At 39.5% G+C, this 23,896-nt stretch overlaps 1 protein-coding gene and 1 long non-coding RNA gene across 5 annotated transcripts in view; one reads left to right on the plus strand and one right to left on the minus strand.

Annotated features, from left to right (window-relative positions):
• Positions 1 to 943: 943 nt before the first annotated feature.
• The window catches only part of LOC117668994 (uncharacterized), a 45,212-nt gene continuing 22,259 nt past the window's right edge, over positions 944 to 23,896 (plus strand). For 2 of the 4 annotated variants that reach the window (XM_034423083.3, XM_034423084.3), the window contains exons 1-4: positions 13,575 to 13,798; positions 16,389 to 16,752; positions 19,540 to 19,764; positions 21,964 to 22,188. In XM_034423083.3, the coding sequence (XP_034278974.2) occupies positions 16,395 to 16,752; positions 19,540 to 19,764; positions 21,964 to 22,188 (808 nt within the window). In that variant the 5' untranslated portion in view covers positions 13,575 to 13,798; positions 16,389 to 16,394. Of the gene's footprint in view, positions 1,372 to 13,573; positions 13,799 to 16,388; positions 16,753 to 19,539; positions 19,765 to 21,963; positions 22,189 to 23,896 lie in introns of those variants that run through there. The other 2 variants (XM_034423082.3, XM_060693652.2) reach the window with 2 other exon arrangements.
• Positions 20,518 to 23,269, minus strand: LOC148114004 (uncharacterized). The gene is made up of 2 exons (XR_015733716.1): positions 23,209 to 23,269; positions 20,518 to 22,136 (listed from the first exon to the last, which is right to left on the minus strand). It is a non-coding gene; the product is annotated as an uncharacterized LOC148114004 (long non-coding RNA).

Here is a 23,896-nt window from a genome sequence, read left to right on the forward strand (position 1 = left end):
TAGATTACTGAACAATCAATGGCTCCAGATACAGAACTATCAACAGAGGAAACAAGGGGCTTGCTAGCCTTCAGGACGATATCTCTGGACAGACAGAGAATTTGAAAGTCAAATCTGGAAAACAGCAGACTTGCAATTGCAGGAACACCTCCATTCTGTCACCTAGCTCTGTATCTGGATTTGGCTAAAACATAGAGACATAATTAACATAAATAAGCAGAAGACAAACAATGGCTGCATGGTTTTTTAGGCCAACCTTAATCAGGAAAGGATTCTTACTTTGAGTTATATGCCAAGTCCAACTAAATCTATAGCCTACTGTCTCATGCAAATGCCTTCCGGAAAGCCCTCTGCAGCTGATAATAGAGCTGCTTATTGATCCAGAGCTGTGTTACAAGCTGCAGATGCCTTCTTGCAGGCATCTGAAGGCAAAACGGAGGCCAGGGCGATGCGTACGAGTGGCAGCAAGTGGCTGCACAAGAAGGTGAAGCAGGTGTCGGGATGTGCGAGGCCTGATAAGTAGGGCAGCTCCACCCCCACATCCCCACCCTAGCTTATTTTTTACCTCTGTGCTTCGCCCTACCCCCTGCACCCTTAATTAGGGCTAATTTTGTGGGTGGGGCTTAATTTGATCACATGCACTCAAAAACATGATAGGGCTTCTTTTCAAGATAGGTCGTCTTTTTGGAGAAACACGGTAGGAGCAGGAAGCTCAATGCTATATAGTGGGTAGTCGAATATAACACACACAGATGAACTGAGGAGAACTGAAGTATTAAAAAATTCTGATATGCCTGTCTCATATTACAATTACAACCTGTTTCTTATCTCCAGAGAGTGGAAAATTTTGCTTTCACTTTCACTTTCCTTCAGAGGAAATTGAAAGGTTTGCAATATCTCATTATAATAAGAATGTTCTATTTCTTTTTTAATTAGATCAATATTTGTAGATATAAATTTGAGTGTTAACAGGATGTATACAGTTAACACATACAGAACTATGAAAACTGGAAAAAGTCCCAAAAACTGATACTGGGAGGCAGTTGCTAGGAGACAGTTGCTAGGAGGACTGAAAGTAAAAAAAAGAAGAGATAGAAAAGACAAAGACAGTTGAAGGAAGGGAAATGGAATGAGAAAGTAATAAAGAAAGAGGAAATGCCATCATTTCTGGATTATGAGAAAAATTACTATCTCAGCTAAAAGAGACCATCACATATTTGCCAGCTTATTATGGAATAGAAAAGTGATGAAAGATAGACAAAATTGGGAGGCTTGCTGTGTTGAAAATTATTATATTGACATCATCCAAGATGTCGTGTTTGCACAGAACAGCAAAAATCAAGGTTAATGAAGATGGAACAACTGAAAAAGGTGAGATACCTATTAATTAAAGAGGCAGAGTAAATTTGGTTGGGTTTTTAACAATCATTAGTCTGCCTATGACCTGTTGGATCATAATTTCAAAGATATTGCCTTACCAATGGCAGAATTTTGAAGGAACTGCCTCCACTGGAAAAGTTCTTAAAAATAAAAAGAATATTTATAGATGTATCTACTTGAAAATAGCCCTTGCTGAACTACGTAGCACAAACATTAAAAGTGTTTATGATACTTGTCATAAAATGTGATAATTTTAATGCCATAAAATGTTTTATAACGTTACACAGCACTTATGAGTTCTGGATTTTGGGCACATTCTGTAATATGGTTCAAAAATTATTGCCCTAAGATGCACTCTTTTGCCCAGTTAAACGCTATACACAAACAAACATGAGTTTTAGTAGTATATAAATAATATGTAGACCTATCAATGCATTTTAATCAATTAATCCATTTTTAGGAGCCACACAAATTTATAACAGCATGTTATTTATTTTCTTTGACAGTGCATGCAAAGGGAAGGGATTTGAATGCGGCCAATTTAGTAACAATTGACCCTGATGAATCATGAGCGCTAAATATAATTTCCATGTTTAAAGGCAAGATGTGTAAATGTTCAATGTTAGACAAAAATAACTAGTAAGGACTGTTCTCTTTAGGGATAGGATCTGTGGACTTCCAAAATATTGCTGAACTACATGTTCCAGCAGTTCCAACCAATCTCTCTAATGGTGAGGAATGGAGGTATACCGTAGCACAGCAATCTGGAGGGTGATCATTTCCCCATTAATGTGCCCTATTTAGGTACATTAAGTATCCTGAAGGTACTTGGCTCCTCGCAGGTAGGATAGGATACCAAATTGGATGGATTGGATGGATTCTTAATGATGCTTAATAGACATCTGATGCCTTCCAAGAAAAGAGGAAGATAAACAAGATTGACACCAAAATATCATGTCCTTTTCCTATTCCACTAACCGGCTGTTGCTATAAACTGCCCTATTACAAGGACCCTAGAATTGTGTTTCTTTTTAAATATTTATTGCACTTTTGGTTGTATTATATGTATTGCTTGAAACATCTTAGCAAGATTGTCATCCTGTAACGCATGATATAATGTAACTTATTACAGTGCACTAGAGACATCAATATTTGTTTTTCTATTTTTCTTTTTATTTGTGTTTTGTTTTTTATTTATGTTTATTGTTTAATTGTCACTGCCCTGGGTGTTTTCTTCTAAACAGAAGGCAACATATGAAGTTAATAAATAGATTAGGATTTTGCATCATTACTTGACAATTCTAAAGTTTCACAAAAGTATCAGTTTACCATCTGAGTGAAGTGAACCCGTATAAATTATAAAATAACGTAACAGGGGACTTGAAATTACAAGCAATTTCAATAAACCTTTGTGCCAAGTGCTGGGCCTACAGGTGGAAGTTGCTTCAAGGCAGTCAATGCCACTAAAGAACCGGCAACATATCATTATCCTGTGTCATGCAGTCTATGTTCTTGCAAGAAATCCTTCCATCTCTCATCTCCTGGGATTCCTTCATACTGGCATAATTAGACAGAGCTCGAAAGCAGAAATGCCAGAGTTCCAACATGATAAGTTTTAAACACAGTAGCAAATCATTTTGACTTAGTAACAGGAAATGCTACCAAATTATTTTATTTTATTTTATAAAGAGAAGAAAGAATGGGTTTTGACATAAATGTGAGTTATGAGAAAGTGTCTAGTTGTTGAGTGGCAAATGACCAATCATTGGCTGGCAATTCTCCAGGTTCAATTATTTGCCAGAAAGGATAAGTACTGATTGATTTGTAGTGTTATGCAAACTATATACTTGTAAATGTACCTACATTTACAGTATCCTGTTGTCAAGTAAATTTGAAAATAATTGGAATAACTCAGTTCAATTGCTATCTCTTTAAACTACATTCAGAGTGGTAGAGACAGGACAGAACAGAACAGAGATAGAATGACTGATCAATTAGATTTCTATAATCATTCATTGGGATATTATAGTCCCATTTCAACAGTCTATTTTAATTCATGTTCTTATAGGACTGGTTTATATTTATCCCATCTCTCAAAGTGAGAAAATCTCATGAGCAAGATCAAAAGTTATGTAACTTCAGAGTTTCCAAATTTTATTTTATTTTTAATATTAATATTTAATGATATTTGCATACTTCCAAGTTTGCAATAAACCTGTCTAATCAGAAGATATAATGAGATAAACTATTTTCATTCTGGAAGTGACTCAAACCATGGTCTTCCAAACTCATTGTCCACTACAGCAATCCTGAAATCTATTTTACAAATGGATTATTATTTATTTAAATTTCTATACATTGCAGGAGCAGGTCAAAATAAGCAGCAGAGTATTCCGATATGTTAAAGGCCAGTTGTCATCATGTTACTGTGAGTTCCTCTTTCAGAAATTAGTATACAGGTTATTATTCAAAGCCTTTATTGTCATTGTACATAATGTACAATGTACCTTAACGAAATTGGTTAAGGTAGTACTCAATTTATAAACACAGCTGGGACCAGAATTTCCATTGCTAACCAAGGTGGTTGTTAAATAACGTGTGCCCAATTTTATCACTTTTTTGCCACAGTTAAGTGAATCATGCTATTGGTATGTGAATCCAACTTCCCTCACTGACTTTGCTTATAGGAAGCTAGCTGGGGAAGGTTGCAAATGATAATCACATGACCCAGGACACACAACCTTGGTAAATACAAGTTGCCATGCTAGTTGCCAAGCACCCACATTTTGATCATGTGATGGTGAAGTATTGTTAAGTATTTTTTTCAGTGCCATTGAAACTTTAAACAATTGCTAAACGAATGGTTGTAAATTATGGACTATTTGTATGGTTACTAAATCTAGGTACTCCATTTTCCATTACTATACATCACTGATTATCCCGGTCTGTTTCTTTTTCTTACATATATCCACCCTCCATGATAAATCTTTAAACTTTTTCTTCCTTTACAAAGGACAAAAGCATGGGGCCCTTGCTAGGATAAACTTTTTCTTCATGTAACTAGGAGATACAGTTCATTCCCTTCTGAATTCAGGAAATCTCATCAGCTTATCTCTGCCTACAAGGTTGCTGTTTAAGGCATAGCTGCAAAGACCAGATAAGAACATGATAATTTCAGCCAATATCAATCTTCTACTCCCACAATTTCTTTCCCCTCCCTGCCCACTTTTTAGTAAGATGCCCATTTGATTCTCTTGTCAAGCTCTACCTCTTCAGTTGTGATGTTTCTTTGCAATAGCTAGAATGCTGCCCCTTTGTAATACTATGAGCTTCCCACACCTCTTGACAAAATGATTTCCAGCTTTTTTCTCATAAAACTGTATTTACTTATTGGTTAACATTCTGTGATTAATTCTGTATTCATGGTCAAATATTTCACTGATACGTTTTCCCAGTTCTGTCTTAATTTTGACTACTTTTTAAGATGGTCCTTGAGTCTTCAGAGAAAAGCAGCATACAAGTTGAACAAATAAATAAATAAATAAATGTGAGTTCTTCAACTGCCAGAATTCCCCAGCCAGGCTGGCTGAAGAATTCTGAGAATCAAAGTCTACACATCTTAAAATTGCTGAGATTGAGAAATGCTGTGTCAGAGCCTAAGGAACTTATCTTACAGACAAAAGATAATACTGTCTTGCACTGCCTCTGCTGGTATTCATATAAGCATGCAAGTACTACTGTATACCATTCAGCTGAACCATATCTATAACTGGGATTCCTCAAGGTCATCAAATGCTCCACAACTATTTGCAGATGAAGTTTTAAGGGATAATTGTAGGTTGCAAAAGAGAGCTAATTTGCTGTAGTGATTAAAACATTAGTCTAAAAACCAGGACAATTTGAGCTCTAACCTTGCTTTTGTCACACAGCAGCCAGCTAGGTGACTTTGGGCCAGTTACTCTCTTCACAGCCCTAGGAATTGACAAACCACTTCTGAAAATATTGCCAAGGATACTATAAGGACTCAGCTAGGTAGTCACCAGGAATCAAGCCTGTCTCAAGTCCCTGCTCTGCCCTCCACAAAAGGTAAAATAAAGGATCTACACAGGAACACTTGTTACAAAAGTCAAAATAATGGCTGTGACTGTGTGGTTGAAACGTAGCTCCCTTTTATTTTGTATGCAAGTGTTAAAACAAATGGGCCTTCAATCACATCTTGCCTCCCCCCCTACAACCAGCCCATCTCCAACAATTCCCTTATTTTTTTGCATATCACAGTGGTGCAAAAGGCAAGACTAATTAATACTGGACATCCATATTAAACCGCTGTTGGCGTGAAAAATTAGTATGCATTTTTGAGCCTTCTGGATTGAGGAACAAGAGTTTCTTGTCCCACATTCCAGGTATTAACTAGAATAGTTGTGCTTTAAAAAGCCAGTCTTCCTTTTGCATACACTGCAGCTTTAATATCCATTAATATTATTTATTTTAGACTTTTACCATCACTTATATGTTTTTCCTCTTCCTCTCTACCATCATTAAGGTTGATACAGCACAGCCAACTAAAATAGTTTGTTTGGATCTGGCTTAGCATCATCTATATCAGTGTTTCTCAACCCTGACAATTTTAAGATGTGTGGATTTCAATTGCCAGCATTCCCCAGCCAGCATACTGAAGTCCACATATCATAAAATTGACAAGGTAGAGAAACTCTTATCTACACAGGTAGTACTCCATGTACAACCACAATTGAACCCAAACTTTACATTGCTAAAGGAGATGGTTTTACCCCATTTTACTACCTTTCTTGCTAGTGAATCACTATTGTTAATTTCTTAACACAGTTGTTAAGTGAATCGGACTTCCCCATTGACTTTGCTTGTCAGAAGGTTGCAAAAGGGGAATCACATGAGCCCAGGACACTGCAATTGTCATAAATATGAGTCAGTTGCCAAGCATCTGATCCAGTGATGGGATTCAATTTTTTTAACAACCAGTTCTGTGGGTGTGGCTTATTTGGAGGGGGCATGGCTTAGTGGTCATGTGACCGGGTGGGCATGGCTAGCTGGTCATATGACTAGGTGGCCATGGCTATGTGCATAGGGACTACTCAGAGGGCTGAAAAAAGTCATTTCTGACCAGTCCTCGCACTTTTAACCGGTCCTCACACTTATAACCATCCTCACATTTATGCCCATTGCAGCATTCTTAACAACCATGTCACTCATTTCACAACTGCTTCTCTTCACCATGGTGACAAGATAGGGCGCAAAACGTAAAAAGTGAGGATAGTTTTAAGTGCGAGGACAGGTCAAAAGTGTGAGGACCGGTCAAAAATAACTTTTTCAGCCTTCTGAGTAGTCCCTATGCTCATAGGGACTACCCAGAGGGCTGAAAAAAGTGATTTCTGACAGGCCCTTGCACTTTTGACCGTCTTACACTTATGACCATTCATCATTTATGCCCGTTGCAGCATTCTTAACAACCGTGTCACTCATTTCACAACTGCTGTGTTTCATGTGACCGGGTGGGCGTGGCCAGGTGGTCATGTGGCATCGCTTCTTTGCCCTAATGCAGTTTGCTGCAATGGTTGTAATTGTGAAAAACGGTCATAAGTCACTTTTTTCAGTGTCATTGTAACTGTTGTAAATCAAGGATTACCTATACAAAAATACAAAAAGCTTCTTTGCTTGCAAAACGTTGCCCTAAATACCAATCATTAGATTAGAAATACCTGCAAACTGGAGTTACAAATCAGGCAGGGTGGCAGAGCACCTCGAGGAATTAAAATAGTTAAAATGCAATGATTACTATCAGCAGCCAACTCTTGCTCATAAAGTGAAACCCTTTAGCAGAGAGGTCATTTAAGCTCTCCAGAATGAAGCAAAGGAGCAAACAGAGTATCTGTTGCTTGTTAAACCAATTACCAGAACAAATAGACACAGGAACCAGTTAGATTTCCGAAGCTGCTTTTTTTTCAGGAATAGAGATTAACATTTTTCCTTCCAAACAAAGCTGAATAGGGAAAATTATCTCATCACTAAACATAGGATTAAACATCACCAAGCACAGAATTAAACTTCACCAAAAACCAGTTTTAGACCAAAAGTCAGAAAGGATATGTAAACTCATGTTTGAATGTCAATCTTTCTAGCTAGCCAAGAAGCCTTGCTGAATGTCACTCATCTTGGTTCCTTGTCATTAAAAGCTTCTGCTTCGTTATTCAATTATTTCTTCAAAGTGCTGATCATTGCACTCTGGCTGGAAGAACTCCAACAGGGGAGTATTTCCTCCCAACAGCAGTGTAAAAAGCTTAAAACAATCTTTCCCTTTAAGAAAGTCAAGCCAAAAAAACCCAAAAACCTCTGAAAAGCTCCAGAACTGCAAGCAACAGTAAGTCTAGGTATACTGCCAAGAATGTAATAAGGGTTAATGGAGAGGCAGTTTCTGTAAACAGGGCAATAAAGATTAGGCTAGGAAACAACACCAGAAAGTTGTACTTCCTTACAGCAGTGGTCCCCAACCCCCGGTCCACGGACCGGTGCCGGGCCGTGGAGTACCTGGCACCGGGCCGCGCAGCGGCCGGGGGACATGAACGCTGCAGCGCAAAGGCTCCTGGGCCGTGCGCAATGGGCCGTACGCAAAAGCTCCTGGGCCGTGCCCCCACCCCTGCGCGCACTCAGCGGGCCGCGGCGATAAAAAGGTTGGGGACCACTGCCTTACAGGATTAACTCTGTAAAGTGGAAAAAAACAAAAGGAGATTTCTTCTAACAACCGGTTCTCCAAATTGCTTAACTACTTAACAACAGGTTCTACCGAACCGATGCGAATCGGTAGAATCCCACCACTGAATTAAATACTCCAGGCGGTTAAATAATTAGCAATGCAAGTGCATAGCCTAAGTGTGGAAGAAGTTCTCACTTTTCCAAAGAAAAAAAATGTGGGGCTATGTTCAATACTCATGGAAATATGGGGTTATAGTTCACATGATATTCCAAGCTACCAATTAGCATCTATGATTATCATAAGGATTTCTGTACTGAGAAGAATACAAAAAATAAATAAACATTTGATATATCAATCAACAGAACAGCTTTGTGTTCCCAAAGACAAGTTGAAAATAAACTAGCTAAGCATAAAAATAATTCCAAATATATCATAGGACAAGGCAAAAGACAGGATGTACGGCTGGCTAGGAGTAAGAAAGAGGAAATTGTGAGCAAAGCATGGTTTAGGAGATCAGATGGTCAACATTGATCTATGAACATGAATATGTATTTCATGCTTTTTGCTGATATCTATGAAAAGTTTGATGAGAAGTGAAACTATAATTATGCTACGATGGCAAATGAATGTATGAACTTGTGATGTAGAGCATTTATGGTTTTTATCTACAAAACCCCTCAATATCTGAGGATGTGTATACAGGCTGTAAGGGAAACCTCCTCTCCCCACTATGTGAATCAAATCTCCATATCAATGTGTTCAATTGTGCTTAAACATTCCAGGCAGGAACAGTTTTGGGCTGGAGCAAACTCAGAAAATTGGATCAATCAAATACAGGTAGTCCTCAATTTACGACCACAATGGAACCCAAAATTTCTCTTACTAAGTGAAGGAGTTTTGTCCCATTTTACCACCTTTTTTTGCCAGTTATTAATCATGTGTCGGTAAATGAAACTAACTTCCCACCTTGATTTTGCTTACAAGAAAGTAGCTGGGGGAAGGCCACCAATGGTGATCACATGACCACAGGACACCACAATCTTTGTAAATATGCCAGGTGCCAAGCATCCAAATTCTGATCATGTGACCATGGGGATGGTACAACAGTTATAAGTGTGAAAAAAGATCTAAATCACTTTTTTCAGTATCATTGTAGCTTTGAACAACCATTAAAGAAATGGTTGTAAACTGAGGGCTATCAGTAAATAGGCAAGTTAATCATAAACATGAGAAAACTCAAAATAAGATAATTTTCAACTTACAACCATTTGTTTAATAACCATTTGAATGTGCCCTGGCATTGAAAATAGAGTGGCTTATGATATGACAGGAGGAGGAGCCCTGTGGTCACATGGACCTAATTCAGTCTTGGCGACTGGCATGCAATTATGGAGGTTGCAGCATCCGAGGCTGCCATTTGCAAATTTCTAGGCAACTTCTGACAAGCAAAGTCAATGGGGGAAACGACTCGTTTGCTTAATGATTGGCAAAATAGATTGTATAATTGGGCCCGGTGACATGACTCACTTAGCAGCCATAACACTTAGGGAAAGAAATTGCAACTGTGGTTGTAGGGCTGGTATCAAGGATAAGTGGGCCAAAATGGTGACTGAGAATAGGAATATAAGTAAGATCTTCTACCGTATTTCCTCGACCTACCCCAAAAATAAGTCCTAGCATGATTTTTGGGGTGGGGCAAATATACGCCCTATCCCCAAAATAAGCCCTAGTGAAGGGGGTGGGTGTGGCCAGCACAGGAGGCAGCCTTTCCCTTCCCCGGTCAAACATTGTTTGAAATGGTTTCCTCTCCGCTGTTTCGCTTCTCTGCTCCACCAACCTGCCTGCCCACTGCACCTGGGCTTACCGGACACAGTCCACCCCAAACCAAGTGGCAGGCAGGCTTTGGGACAGTGCCCTTCTAGTACCCGCCACCCTGGCAAAAGTGAAGCTGAAGCAGGTAGGGGCTGCACAGGGCTCCTCCGATGGCCACTCCATCACTGCCCTGCTCGGGGGTGGCCCATAGACGAGGTGTGAGTACTGGCTGAATTTGGCATTTCACCTTCCTGCCTTTTGTGATCTTTTGGTTGCACGCAACAAAAGCAGCAGAAGCAGCAGAAGTCTTTCTCTCTCTCCCCCAAACTCTGCCAGAGACTCATTGTGCCACCTGCTTCAGCTTCACTTTTGCCAGGGTGGCGGGTGCTAGATGGAAGCTGTCCTGAAGCCTCCTCACCGCTTGGTTTGGGGGGGGACAGTGCCTGGCAGGCCCAGGTGTGGTGGGCGTGCAGGTGGGTGGAGCGAGAAAGATAAATGGCATAGAGGAAACCCTTTCAAACAGTGTTGCCTGAAATTCTTGTTACTGCCCTCCGTCGTTTCTCTTTCTCTCTCTCTTTCTCTCTCTCTCACACAAAGACATTTGATCGCTTGAAAGGTACAGGCTGGGCTTTGCTTCTATTGTAAGCACGCGCTTCCAGGGGTGAAATACTCCTGGTTCGGACCGGATCACCCGATCCGATAGCGATGGTGGCGGGTGGTTTGGAGAACCGGTAGCAAAAATCTCTGCCCCCCCCATGCCCAGTTGAGCCGTGTGATCATCAGAGGCTTTTTTTTAACTTTTAAAAGCATTTTTTCTACAACTTCTTTGGCCGAAATAATGCTTTTAAAAGTTAAAAAAAAAAAGCCTCTGATGATCGCGCGGCTCAGCTGGGATCATCAGAGGCTTTTAAAAGCATTTTTTTTACAATCTCTTCGTCTGAAGAGGCTGTAGAAAAAAATGCTTTTAAAAGTCTTTGACAATCCCAACTGAGTTGCCTGATCATCAGAGGCTTTTAAAAGCATTTTTTTCTGCAACCTTTTCGGCCAAAGAGGTTGTAGAAAAAATGCTTTTAAAAGTAAAAAAAAAAAAAAAAAAGTTGGCCACGCCCACCAGTCACATTACCCCCCAAGCCACTCCCACAGAACCAGTAGTAACAAATTTTACATTTCATCACTGCACGCTTCCCACAATTTTCCAGAATTGCCTGTCCTTTTCTCATGCAGCAGCAAGGTAGAGGTGGTGATGGTGGGAGCCAATTCAGACAGCCGCATGGCTTTCTGCTTCATCGTAGCAGCAGCCTAAGCAACATCCGAGCCCCAGGCCTGGCGGAGCGCATACCGTGCTCTCCGCCTGGTCCATAGGCTCAAGGTGAGCTGCTTCTGCAGAAGGGGCCTCGGCTGCAAGATTGCCTGGCGCTGTGGGCAGGGCTGGGGTAGCAAGAGTGCGCTGGAAATATCTCCTGGCAGCCAGAAAGACAGAACTCCTGGCCCTCGCTGGATCAGCTGGTATGTGGGCTGACAGTTAAGGGGCCCAGTAGCCATGAGGTGACTGTGCTCGCCGCCTCCTGCACCTGAAAAAAAAAATGATCTCCCCGTTAATAAGCTTTATATAATTTACTATTTGAAGCCTTTTGCTATCAAACATTTTCAGATTCTAGTTTACTCACACTAAAGCTTGGCTGCTACAGGAAAGATATAAATAATTTCAACGGAGAGCTCAAAATTAGTCTAATTTATACTAAAATACGAAACTGGTTTATTGCTGTAACTCCTCCTGCTGCCATCTAGTGGCCAACTTCTGAAGCAGTAAATGTTTCAAATCCTATTTCTACAGCTGTAATAGATGCTAGCTAGTCCTTGATTTATGACAATTGAGATCAGAATTTTTGTTGTTAAGCAAGGTGGTTATTATATGAGTCATTCCTAATTTCTGATCTTTTTGCCACAGTTAAGGAGTAATTGCAGTCATTCAGTCTTTAAAATTAATCCAGCTTTCCCTATTGACTTTATTTGCAAGAAACAGGCTGGGACAGTCATAAATAGCAATCATATGACCCTAGGACATTGCAAATACATGCCAGGCAAACAAATTCTGATTACATGTCTGCAGGGATATTGCGGCCATTGTGTGAGGTCTGGTTGTATTGCAGCCGTTGTAAGTGTGAGGTTTGTCAGGTCACTTTTGCAGCGTTATTGTAACTTTAAATCAATGGTTATAAGTTGAGGACTACCTGTATTGCCTCTATTACAGCCTACTCTTGTGTTTGCACATTTTCATTAACGTAGTCCATTGGATTTATACAGTGCATGAAACTATAAGCAAGCCTTGCTTATCTGAGTTTTCATCATGTTCCTATCCCATAAAGTACCAATTGCAGAGTCTAGTGTGTTCTATAAACTCAGCCAATAGCATTGATGTTACCTAGTTTGAATAATGAATCATCTGTGAGGAAATAACCAAGCTCAGAGAATACTAATGACCTGTCAAACTCAGCCAATGCCTGCAGTAAAGGCTCTAGTTTTATTAAGAGTGATGATTGGGAAGAACAAATAGAGATTCCCACGATTTTCACTATCATATTTGGGCTACGATTTTTTGAATATCACTAGACAAGACCATTGCAGAGTTCTGTAATAGTTTTCTATAGTTCTTTGTTGCCTCTGCATTGGTATTCAGCCCAAGATCAATTATTTTTGTAATCTAGGTTTGGTTGCCTAAACCAGGAGTCTCCAACCTTGGCAATTTTAAGACTTGTGGACTTCAACTCCCAGAATTCCTCAGCCAGCTGGCTGAGGAATTCTGGGAGTTGAAGTCCACAAGTCTTAAAGTTGCCAAGGTTGGAGACCCCTGGCCTAAACTACCACACATAAAGATGGCAAGACCTGTGTACTAAGTGGGTCTGACTTAACATGTGACTCTGGCCTATAAATATAGCCTTGGAAAGCTTAGGGTATGAATATTCAGAGAGCTCCATAAATTGCCACAAACTTTTAAACTCTAAATACTCTGAACTCTCCCTCCAAACCAGGAGCGCAAATTTCTTGTGCACTCCTGGTTTGGAGGGAGAGTTCAGAGTATGGTCACTAAAGCAGTATAGCCATCTCCTATTATTGTGTATATTTATATCAGTATTTATAGAGAACACCAATTTGTTCTTACATCCAATACTAACTGCTCAAGTTTTTTATTACATTGTGATTTCCTGTGCTTTTGAAATCATTCGTCATGCGACTTCAAACGTTTACACGGGAGATGGGCAACGGCATTCACAAACTGAGCAGAAACATGCCTTAATTGAGCAAACCCAAATGGTGCCCAAAGGAATTCAGCCTTAAACCACAGCTTATAACCCACAAAAGCTGGCTTCACAAATAAAGCAAAACCGAAAAATTCGTGGGTGATTCAGTTTTAACTCAAAATGTGAACCTGGCCAGCAATTTCCTTAATTACTCCTCCAAAAGGGCAATGGAAAATTTCGGGGTACAAAACTTCGGATAACTCTCGGATCGCAACGAAGCGAGTTTGCTGTATCTTTTTGCTACTAGCGGTTCGGATTTTCGTAATATGTAATGCCTCACGTGGCGCTTCTTCGAATTCTCTGCGCGTTCCAGGCTTTTATTTCTCCATCTCAACGTTCTGATTGTGGTTTTAACATTTCCAGGTGACTAAGAACCGCCCATCCCCGCCAAACTCTCTTCAGGGAGGAGGCGGAACCTAGTCACGTGCTCCTGCATTTGTGATCACATGACGAAGAGAGAGGAAAGGGCTCGGGCGTGTTTTTTTTTTCTTTTTTCTTTTTGCTACGGCTACTAAACTCTCTTTTCTTTTGTTTTTTTCAGCTTCTTCCAACCCCCTTCAGAAGAAAAGGCTTAACTTAGGTAAGGATTGGAAAGTGGTCGTTTCTTTATCTCAGTGTACTCATATTGACTCTGGAATAAATTCACGTGTCTCTCTCTCTCTCTCCCGCCGTCCCCATTTCTCTGCCACTTCTAAGTCTAGTTGGTGGGAAGCCGGCTTAGTAGCCAGTAATTACACAAATTCAAAGGGAGTCTGAGTAGGGAAAAGCGTATGTCTTCGAATGGAGTTTGTTTGTCGGAAAAGGTGCTACCAGGCTATTGGGTTTTTTTAAACTTGAAAATACGTATTTTGTGGAGGTCAGTATCTAAAGCCTGATATTATAAGAGCCAGTTTGATGTAATAGTTAAGGCACCAGTCTAGAAAGCGGGAGACCAGGAGTCTTGTGCCAGTCACTCATTCTCAGTCCCAGGAGGCAGGCAATGGCAAGCCATTTTTCTAGTTCAGGCCGTCGCGAGGAGTCAAAAACTGATTTGTATTGGCATCACAGCTCGATTATAAAGTGCCCTTCCGTAAAAAGATCTTGAGTGAGGACTATTATCAAGGCTTCTGTTGATTTTTATCAGCTAGCATTACCTGAAATTATAGTTGTGTTTGTTCACAGTTGTCCAAAGTTTATTGCTTTTTTGCCGGTTAAGCAGTCCCATGCATCTCGAGAGGCTTGTATAATGAACGCAGGGGAAACATGTATGTGCTTGAGTTTTTGTTCAGAAGTAAAAAAAAAAACCGACTATGGTTTGTTGGTTTTTTTCCAGAAAGTTTTGAGAGTGCCTGGTTCTCAGTTTCAGCTTTATCAGAGAAGTCTCCATTTGCAATTCTGAAGACTTTTCTTCCCTTCCTCTAGCAATGTAAACTGATAAGAGGAGGGCCGCCAGAGGTCCCTTCTCTTTTTACTCCCTACACATTAAAGGAAGGGTTCTTGCAACTCTTAATTTGTAAGGCATTATATAAATGTAATTGTTTTAATGATACTGCCTTTGTCCTGGATGGTTTGTAGTGAATGTTTTGGGCTGCATTCATATGCTAAACCAACATGTGCTTTATTTAAGGCATAATGCCTTGGTAAACCCACTCAGTATGGGTTTCAGTACATTGCTTAGGAGTGTTTTCAATAAATCATAAGACATGGCTTAATATGGACTTTAGGTTCTGTTTTGAAATAAACCTCAGTTAGGAGCTCTAGTTCTATACTACAAGGATAAACAGTTATTTGTCAATATTTGATATATTATATTGCTAATGACAATTTTCCTTCCAACATGATACAGGGTCATGGAACAGTATATCAGGAACTGTAGTTTACCCATAATTGCTATATAAACTTGACCAGAAATAAATTCTAACAGTTTCTAAAATCCAAAGTTTGAATAGGGAAGAACAGGCTGTAGTTGAACTTTGCAAAAAAACTGAGTAGTTATGGGTTTTAGGTCCTCCAGATCTGGTATCGAAAGGTTCCTGTCTTTGGTTCTGAATGAGGTGACACTTATCTTATTCAGACTTATTGTGCATTCTGGCCTCATAGTGGTTGCTCAGTTGCATGGATGAGTTGCACCCATTCCTGGACTATAAAGCCCTGCTTATGGCTACTTGTGCTTTACTATCACTTAATGGAACTACAGATAGTCCTTAATTAAAACTATTTGTTTAGCAACCATTCAAAATTGCATTGAAAAAAATGACTTCCACCTTATACTTCTGGTCCTTATTATTACAAACATCACAGCATTCTCACAATCATATGAATGCTTTTGAATGCTCTATATACAACTGTTCAGCATCTCCAGTGTTATATGATCACCATTTGCAACTGTCACAGCTGGTTTCCAACAAGGAGAGTCAATCCGGCAAACTGGATTTGCTTACTGACCACATGATTCTCCTAACAGCTGTAATGATTTGCTGAACAACATGAGCAAAGTTGTAAAATTGGGCACAATTCACTTAATTGTCTTGTTTAGCAACAGAAATTCTGATCAATGTCTATGGAGATTTTCAGTCATCCAGATCATAATTATCCCAAAGGTGCTTTTTCAAAAGGCAACTGGACTTTCTTTGTTTTCCCTTGTTTTCCTTGAAGACATTTCCCTTCTCATCCAAAAAGCTGCTTCAGTTCTGACCAAATGATGGAAAATAGATTTATATTTCTTTTAGTCACCTAGTTGTTAGCACTCTTTCTGAGAATCATCAAGGACATTTGGACCTTTATACCCTCAGGGTCACCTGAATAGTGCAAATGAGTGTGGAGCCCAAATTTGTTGGAATAAAACAGCTCAGGTCACATGTTCCACTAAGCCATAATTATTAAACAAGTTACAGCTTGTTATGATCAGTAAACAATGAGAAAGCCGGCTGATGGCATCTAATCTACTACCATTTTTACTCTTTACTGATTTCCAGCTTTTTTCTAGCCCTTCAGAGGTAGCTAAGTTTTATTGGTTTGTTTCTTTATTCATGTGTTGGTTGGGAATTTGACGATCATTTACACTGTTATGATATTCTTAGAGGAGGTTTGGTTCGTGAGAGTGCATTCATTTGTTTTTAGGACCAGGTTTGATAAGTCCCCAAATGATATAAAACAATGTTGATGTTGTTGACATGTTTGTTTGGATTTAGGTACCGATGGAGCTGAATGATCCCGACATCTTAAAATACAATATATTACAACTGCTAATCCGCTACCCAAATGGTGTCAAATTTGGGGACTTTAGTGGTGCATTTTATCAAATCCATCATTTTCATCCTCAATTCTCTCATTACGGGTATAGTTCACTCAGAGGGTTGCTGGGTGATATGAAGGAAACTGTAGTTATAGAATGCAGCAAATCATCTGAACCAGTAATGAAGCTAATAAATGATTTAAATCTTGATGGCCTGCTGGATGAAATCGAACAAAATGGACCGGACAGTTTTGAACAGGAAGATTCAAGATTGAAGGAGGAAGAAAAAAGAGCAAAAGGGGAAGATAAAGCAGCAGCAGGTAAATGCATTACCTTATTGGGAAAATGGCAGCCCAGTACAGCTAGAACTATAACAGTTGCCTCATATATTTGGCATTATATCTGGCTGTCTGAAACTTCATTTATTTATTTGCTTTGTGTGCTGCCCATTCTTAAAGTCTCTTCTTCCACTGTAGATACAGGTGTGTCTCCCCCTTCCCCCCATGACTGGTTCAAATTACAACAGACTAAAAGCTATTTATGATCCAGTTTCAAAATTATGATGGCTGCAGTAGCCCTTCATTTGTTCACTCTTACAAGTAACTGCAGGGATATTGCAGTGGCCCTCTACCTATCAGCCCCACTCATGCCTATACATGTCCCCACAGCTGAAGCCTGCTTCCCACCCAACTGGCTAAGGAATCCTAAAGCCAGTAGACTAAACTACTGGCACACAGAGGACTGTTGCAGGTTGTCCCACACAGGAACTTACAGGACTTAGTCTACTCTTTGGTTAGCTCCAGGGCCCAGCAGCATCCAACTTGCCTTTCTGTTTTTTGCAGAGAAGTGTCCTGGCCAATGCGATCATAGTTTTCCTACAGAGGCCACCTCATGTGAACCACATTCTAGGCTCTGTTTGTTTGTGGAATCTCCTTAAAAAGCAGAGCCCCCTAGAGAACCATGAGAATAATACTGCCTACAGAATAGCAAGTGGTTCCCATGAGGCAGCCTCTGTAGGAAAGCTTAATCTCACATTGACCTGGTGACTGTCTGAAAAAAAAAGGGAAAGGTATGTTTTATTTTGTTTGGAAAATTTATATTGCCTCCTATTTGCACAGAGCATCTCAAGGCGGCTTACAGGAAATAGTAACAATATAAAAGAAATAAAAATAATAAAATTTTCTCCCACCATAATAAAATAACTGGCTGGTAAAATAACTGGTTCCCACCCCGGTGATAACATAACACACACTCATACCAGCCATTTAATGTGCTCCGTTCCCCTCTGGGTTTCCAGTTCTGCCTGTTGGCAGAACTACTTATTCGGGGCCTTCTGAATGAGTGTTAAATTGGGAGCCAGTCTAATTTCCAGAGGGAAGGAACCCATTACGGAGAAGGTCCCTTCTTCTGGGTCCCGCCAGATGTATCTCCTTAGGGGATGAGATCCGCAACATTCCTTGCCTCCCCACTCTAGTGGGTCAGGTAGATGTGACCAGCAAGAGATGGTCCCTCATAACTGATCCCAAGCCATGAAGAGTTTTAAAGGTGACAACCAGCTCCTTCAATTAGTGCTGCTGGGCCCTGGAGCTGGCTAAGGAGCAGGCTGAACCCTGGGTTTCTGGGTCACTTTACATTCTCTTGCATGACTGAGTGGCTGAGTAGGAGACCTTGGCCTGTAAGCTGTAGCAAACCTGTACATGCTGATAGCTTCTGTTGCCCCTTATCCCTGAGGCACCCAGTGCTCTGCTTAATAAGTGGTCATTTAACATCTTCATCAGGAAGAGGAGGGCTGATGTTTGTTAAACGAGGTAATCATGGTGTCACTTAACAACCGTCATAATTTGCAACCGTAATGGGTAGGCTCTATTATGGTTGTAACTCAAGACCTAGCTGTATTGCAAGTTGGATAGGACATAAATTTTGCTTGGTCTTATGGCCTAACAGCAATGCAATTTAATTGAAGCAATCATAAGTAGCCCAATGCTCCATTCATTTACCATATTTTTCGGACTATAAGACTCTCCGAAGTATATGACGTACCTAGCATTTGGGAGGAAAACAAGGGAGAAAAAATCTGCCTCTGTCTCTTAGGATTTTACCTCCTTGCAGCAAGTAGCAAACAGCCTGGTCAGCTTCAGCACAGCCTGATTTAGCACAAATAGCTGATTGGTGGTTGGATCTGCCTCCTGGAATACCGCCTATCAGCTGTTCCAGGCTATTGCCGCCATCACTGCCCATCACTGCTGCCACCTATCGCCGCCTCCACATGTCCCATTTTTGGCCCATTCCAGGTGGTAGGGATTGCTGCCACTGCTGCCTATCCCCACCCCGTGAAACAGGCCAAAAATGGAATGTGCGGAGGCCTAAAATGGGATACGTGGAGGTTCTAATAGGCAACGGCAGTGATGGGGATCCCTGCAACCTGGAACAGCTGATAGGCGGTGAGGGGTGGGGGCCGATGGGTGGGCAGGGCTTCGGCAACATTCGCTGTATAAGATGCACAGACATTTCCACCCACTTTTTTTTTGGGTGGGGGAGTGTGTCTTATACACTGAAAAATACAGTATTCACTGGGCATATTGCCTAGTCTCTACATGTCAGATAGCACATTGAAATGAATGACTGGATGCAAAGTTTCATAAAAGTATATCTTCATCTTTTATCCAGTCTTCTGCAATTCCCTTGTATCTAATCATCTAAATGAAATACTTGTCCATCCGATGGTAATTCAGGTTACAAAATTACATTTATTTGAAACCATATAACTGATGGAAATTATGGAATGCAGAATGCTAGCATACTTCTCAGCTCTTTTAGATGATAAAAGCTACTTTTTCAAATTGCAAATATAATAGATCACCAAGAAATATTTCTAGGTTTTCACCTTATTATTCCAATTTACATTCTAATTAATATATATTTGATAATGATTATTGCTATTTCAAATTTCTTTAGAATGTTTATATAAGAATGACCAAGTTAGTGGCAGACTACATAGAACTACAGGGAGAAGACAGGTTCAGACTAAGATAATTTATAATATCATTATAAAATACTACATTGAGATGTGGATTGTTTTTTGATCACTGATTTGCATTATTTGGTAGATCTGGCTGAAGTCTTAGCAGCAGTTACCAACCTCCTACTAGGATATGGGTCAGGTTTGCAGTTTGAGAAAATGCAGACACTCTTGTTTTCCACAATTGGAATTGATCTACAGACATTCAGCATCACCAAAGGCTATAAGGATGTCCTAACCTTTTTGGGTGACCATATACCTAATCTAATCATCAGACGTCGAGGGAATAAATATATTGTCCAGCTTGCTCAAGGTATAGCCATAAAATCTCAATTTTATTTTAATAAATAATATAAGTATAATGTAATAATATTTAATGTAATAATTAGAAATGGCTCTGTACATTGTATAGAAAGGTTAAACTGCTGGATCAGCTAAAAACTCTTTATCAAAATCACCATCATTTTCCACACATCATCCAAACAGATGCTTCCAAAAAAACTGGATGGTTTCTTTAAAACCTTCTCTACTTGCTTGAAATTAGAAACAAATTCCCAGAACTTTTTCTTAAAAGGATTTTAGCCCAGTTGTCATCTTGTGGAATTGGCTAATTCAAATCAGATCATTTATTTATCTCAGGTCATCCCAATATGAGCAACTTAAAAAAAAAATGCATGAAATCCATTATATCTCAGAGTTTCAACCATATATTCCAAGTAGATTCAGACTCGGCAAAACTGAAATCAGAACATTTTGGTTTTCCAGATTATGGGAGAAGAAAAAGTCTATAAGGTTTTCATGTGGTGAGTAGGACAAAGCTAGGATGCATTATCCTTCTTCCTTTCCATGACTTGTACACTGTTCTATCTGCTAATCTTCCCAGTGAATTTCTTTCTCTACAACACTTTTAATAATTGCCTGTATTCTTGGTTCAGGCATGGTACATACCAAACCAGTCAGCTTACCTCCCTAATCATTCCAGTGTCTTCTTCTGTGTGCATCATTATAAGACATTACTGATACCCTCGATTATAGGACTGTCTACCTTCCTATTGCTTTCTTTTCCTTTCTTTTTAATTACTGCCTGCCCTTGCTGTCAATCTCCTTGGTATTTTGCCACTTCTTTGCCCCTACCCCTGGACAACAACAAACTCTTTCCATAACTCAAATGTTTGGACTGGATACAGACCACCTGAAAGTATCTGTTCTATGCTCAGAACTGTTTGTATCTGTATCTAATTGTATCCTTAGGGAACTTGATCTGGTCATTCTGGTAGTGGGGAATTTGGAATTAATATATTTGGAAACTCCCATATTGGAAAACACCGATCTTACTATTTCTTTAGTTACCTACCATGACTGATGGAGTTGCCATATCAGGGAATACTTATTAAAAGCCATGAAAGTTCTAATAAAGGAGAGTGTTGATAATACCAAATTCAGCTGTTTTCTTGTAGATCTTCCATTACCCAAGGTCAAAAGGCATCAAGGAGCCCTCATGACAGTTCTTTCTACCTCCCTGACATGATTTGTCATGGTTAAAAATATTTTGGAGCAAGAAGACTGTTTCTCAAAAAATTAAATACTGTATTCATAGAGGAATGTTACATTATATTCTGAAAGAATAGAAATCCTGTTCAGTACTGCATTCCTAAATTTATTTATTGATAAGTGAGCCTTTCTTCTTTGTTGCAATAATTACAATCTCAATAGAAGTAAGAGAGCAAAACATTCTCTTTTATCCTCTTTTTAAAAACCTCTTATCCTAATGTTCAGTTTTCATCTATCAGAAACTAGCCTTATTCTTGGAAAAAGGGTTTTGTACTTTACATTACATAGAAATAATTTCTCAATGGCCAATGAGGACTTCCAGGAAACATAACAGCATGGCCTTGGTGTAGTTGATTTTCTCTAATCTTATAAACATATCACAAGGAGATGGGAATGGAATACTTTCACAATTTCAATTGGTTGATTGTGAATTTCTTCTTTCTTTCTCTTATACAAATTTCTGCAGGAAAGAAGGCTAAAAATCACCCTTGCCCTTAAAACAATAAGAGGTTTTGAGGAGTATACAAATATACTGTATGTGTGTTGATGAAATTAGTTCTTACCTAACCGTTGATTCTCTGGGCATTCCTTCAAAACCTTTTCTAATCCATTTCCTTGAATTTAAGCTGGCTGGAAAAGTAGCACCTCTTGACTCCAGAAGCTGCCTTTGGCCTTTTGGTTATTGAGCAAAGTGCCATCTCCTTAAAAATGTACTGAATAAAGCCAGGAGCAAAATTTCATTTGACTTCATGAATTTTCATCAATTTTAAGTATAGTTAATGTGGCTGTTTTCAAGTTCCACACTGAATTATTTCATCCTTCTGTCACTTGAAATTACAATTTGGAACTTTTGGAGATTTCTAGGAGCTGCAAGGTTTACTCCTGAAGTATTATTCATTTATAGCAAGGCTATTTGCTAATTATATAATATGGGGATTGAAGTCATTATCTTCATTTGCAGATTTAACAGTTGCATCAGTGCCAATTTGTAGCATTTTGAAATTATACCCTGATGGCTTGAAGTTGTCGAAGTTAAAAGAGGAAGTGAAGAAGAAATGTGGATATGATCTGGAAGTATTTTGCTATCAAGTTGGCTTTAGCGACATAGTTTCCTGCCTCCAGGAGATTCCTGAGCTGGTAATAAGCAGGAATAAAAATAGGAATTGTAGGATTCAACTTAAGTCAGGTAAGAAATGTAATGGATGGGCAAACAGATGTTTGGATAGATGAATATGGAGTGGCTTTGTGGCATTTAAAAGAGCATGCTTATGTTGAGCAAGATAGTTCTGGCAGAAAATAGCAATAAAATAAAGAAGGGATGTGAACTACCAATAAAGTGAAATTTAGCTCATATATATGTATTTCAACAGTCCTGCATGCCTAATATCACTTTCAGACTAAGTTCAGACTAAGATCGGTGGTGATAATATGCTTCCAGGATTTGGGTCTTCAAATGAGCGGGATGATCATGGAAGATGACACCTATTTCTTTCTAGGTAGTCCTCAGTTAATGGACTGCTCGTTCAGTAGCAACATTGAAAGAATAGTATTTACAAATGATCTGCGAACTTCTGAAATTATTGCAATCTGCTCAGAAACATGTCCAAATTTCCAACTGTTGCAGAATCCGTGATCATTTGATCATAATTTGTGACTTTCCTGTAGGATTCTCACAAGCCAAGTCAATAAGAAGCCTGCAGGAAGTGGGATATCTTGGTCACATGAGGTCCTTGCTTAACAAATCTGCATGGACCTTCCTTAGTGATGGTAACCAGGGACTGATGGAACTGCCATGTCGTAAAATGGGGCAAAGCTCATTTATCAACTGACTTGTTTAGCAATGAAAATTTTGGGTTCCAATGTGATGGTGGACTACCTTTTTTGGACTACCTTTTTTCTAATTATAATTTTAGCCTATGTGTATTCCAAAAGGAGAAAGAAATGGTTTGTCCAAATATCATAAAAATCATAGTAGCTGCTGTATTCTTTTATACTTGTGAAACAATATAATCAGTGTACATGTTTCAGTCACTGGGAGACTGGAATACTATACCCAAATACCTAAAATTTTTAATATCTATTTCATTCTCTTTGGTGCCTCATTAAATTTTTTGGATTTCTTGGCAAAAAACAGCCACTCGGTTTTCTGCTAATTAATTACCAAGGAGGGCTCCCAGTAGAATCAGTGAATGCTTTGAGTGCTCACCTGTACAGAAAGTCTTTATTGAGGCCATCAATAAAGAACAACTGGGAAGTACAACTTCAGTGAGCTAATCCCAAGCACTTTAAATTCACCTGGACTCACTATGATGTCACAATGGAAAAGATAGTAGTGGCAAGAGTCATATTAAGCAAATCCAGCCAGTGTTAGGAGAGGAGGCATAAGTAAAGCTTATAATTTCATTACTATCAGTTTCTGAAATACAGGAGGAAGGGAGCCAAGAAGTTCTTCTGAAGATATGGTCCCTGTACTGTAGAAGCTCTTGATCCAATAATGTTTGTGGGGCATAGCATTCAACTGATCAAGACAAAATCAAATCTACTCGAACCTCTTGAAATTTATTATAGGGAAGCTATAATTTTAGAAGGATGTGTGGAGGAATATGAGCGAATTCATTGTGGTGAATAAAGATGCTAGGCTAGGAATGGGTAAACCCAAATTCTGGCCCTCATGTAGAAAGCCAGCTGGGTGACTGATCAGTCTCACTCTCGCCTCTAGAAAGAAGCAAAGGTGAACCACTTTTGAAATCTTCCTTCATATCATGGTAAGCATGAAGTATAGCTAAATCTCCCTGAAAAAAATAAACTGATGATCCACATTCTGTGACCGTGTCCCTATTATGGTGCATAATCAATCGGTTTTCCAGAGCGTAGTTGAGAATCTGCAGTTGGAA

This window comes from Pantherophis guttatus, chromosome 4 (genome assembly GCF_059756535.1).
Source record: "Pantherophis guttatus breed Tessera chromosome 4, ASM5975653v1, whole genome shotgun sequence".
Lineage (NCBI taxonomy): Eukaryota > Metazoa > Chordata > Lepidosauria > Squamata > Colubridae > Pantherophis > Pantherophis guttatus.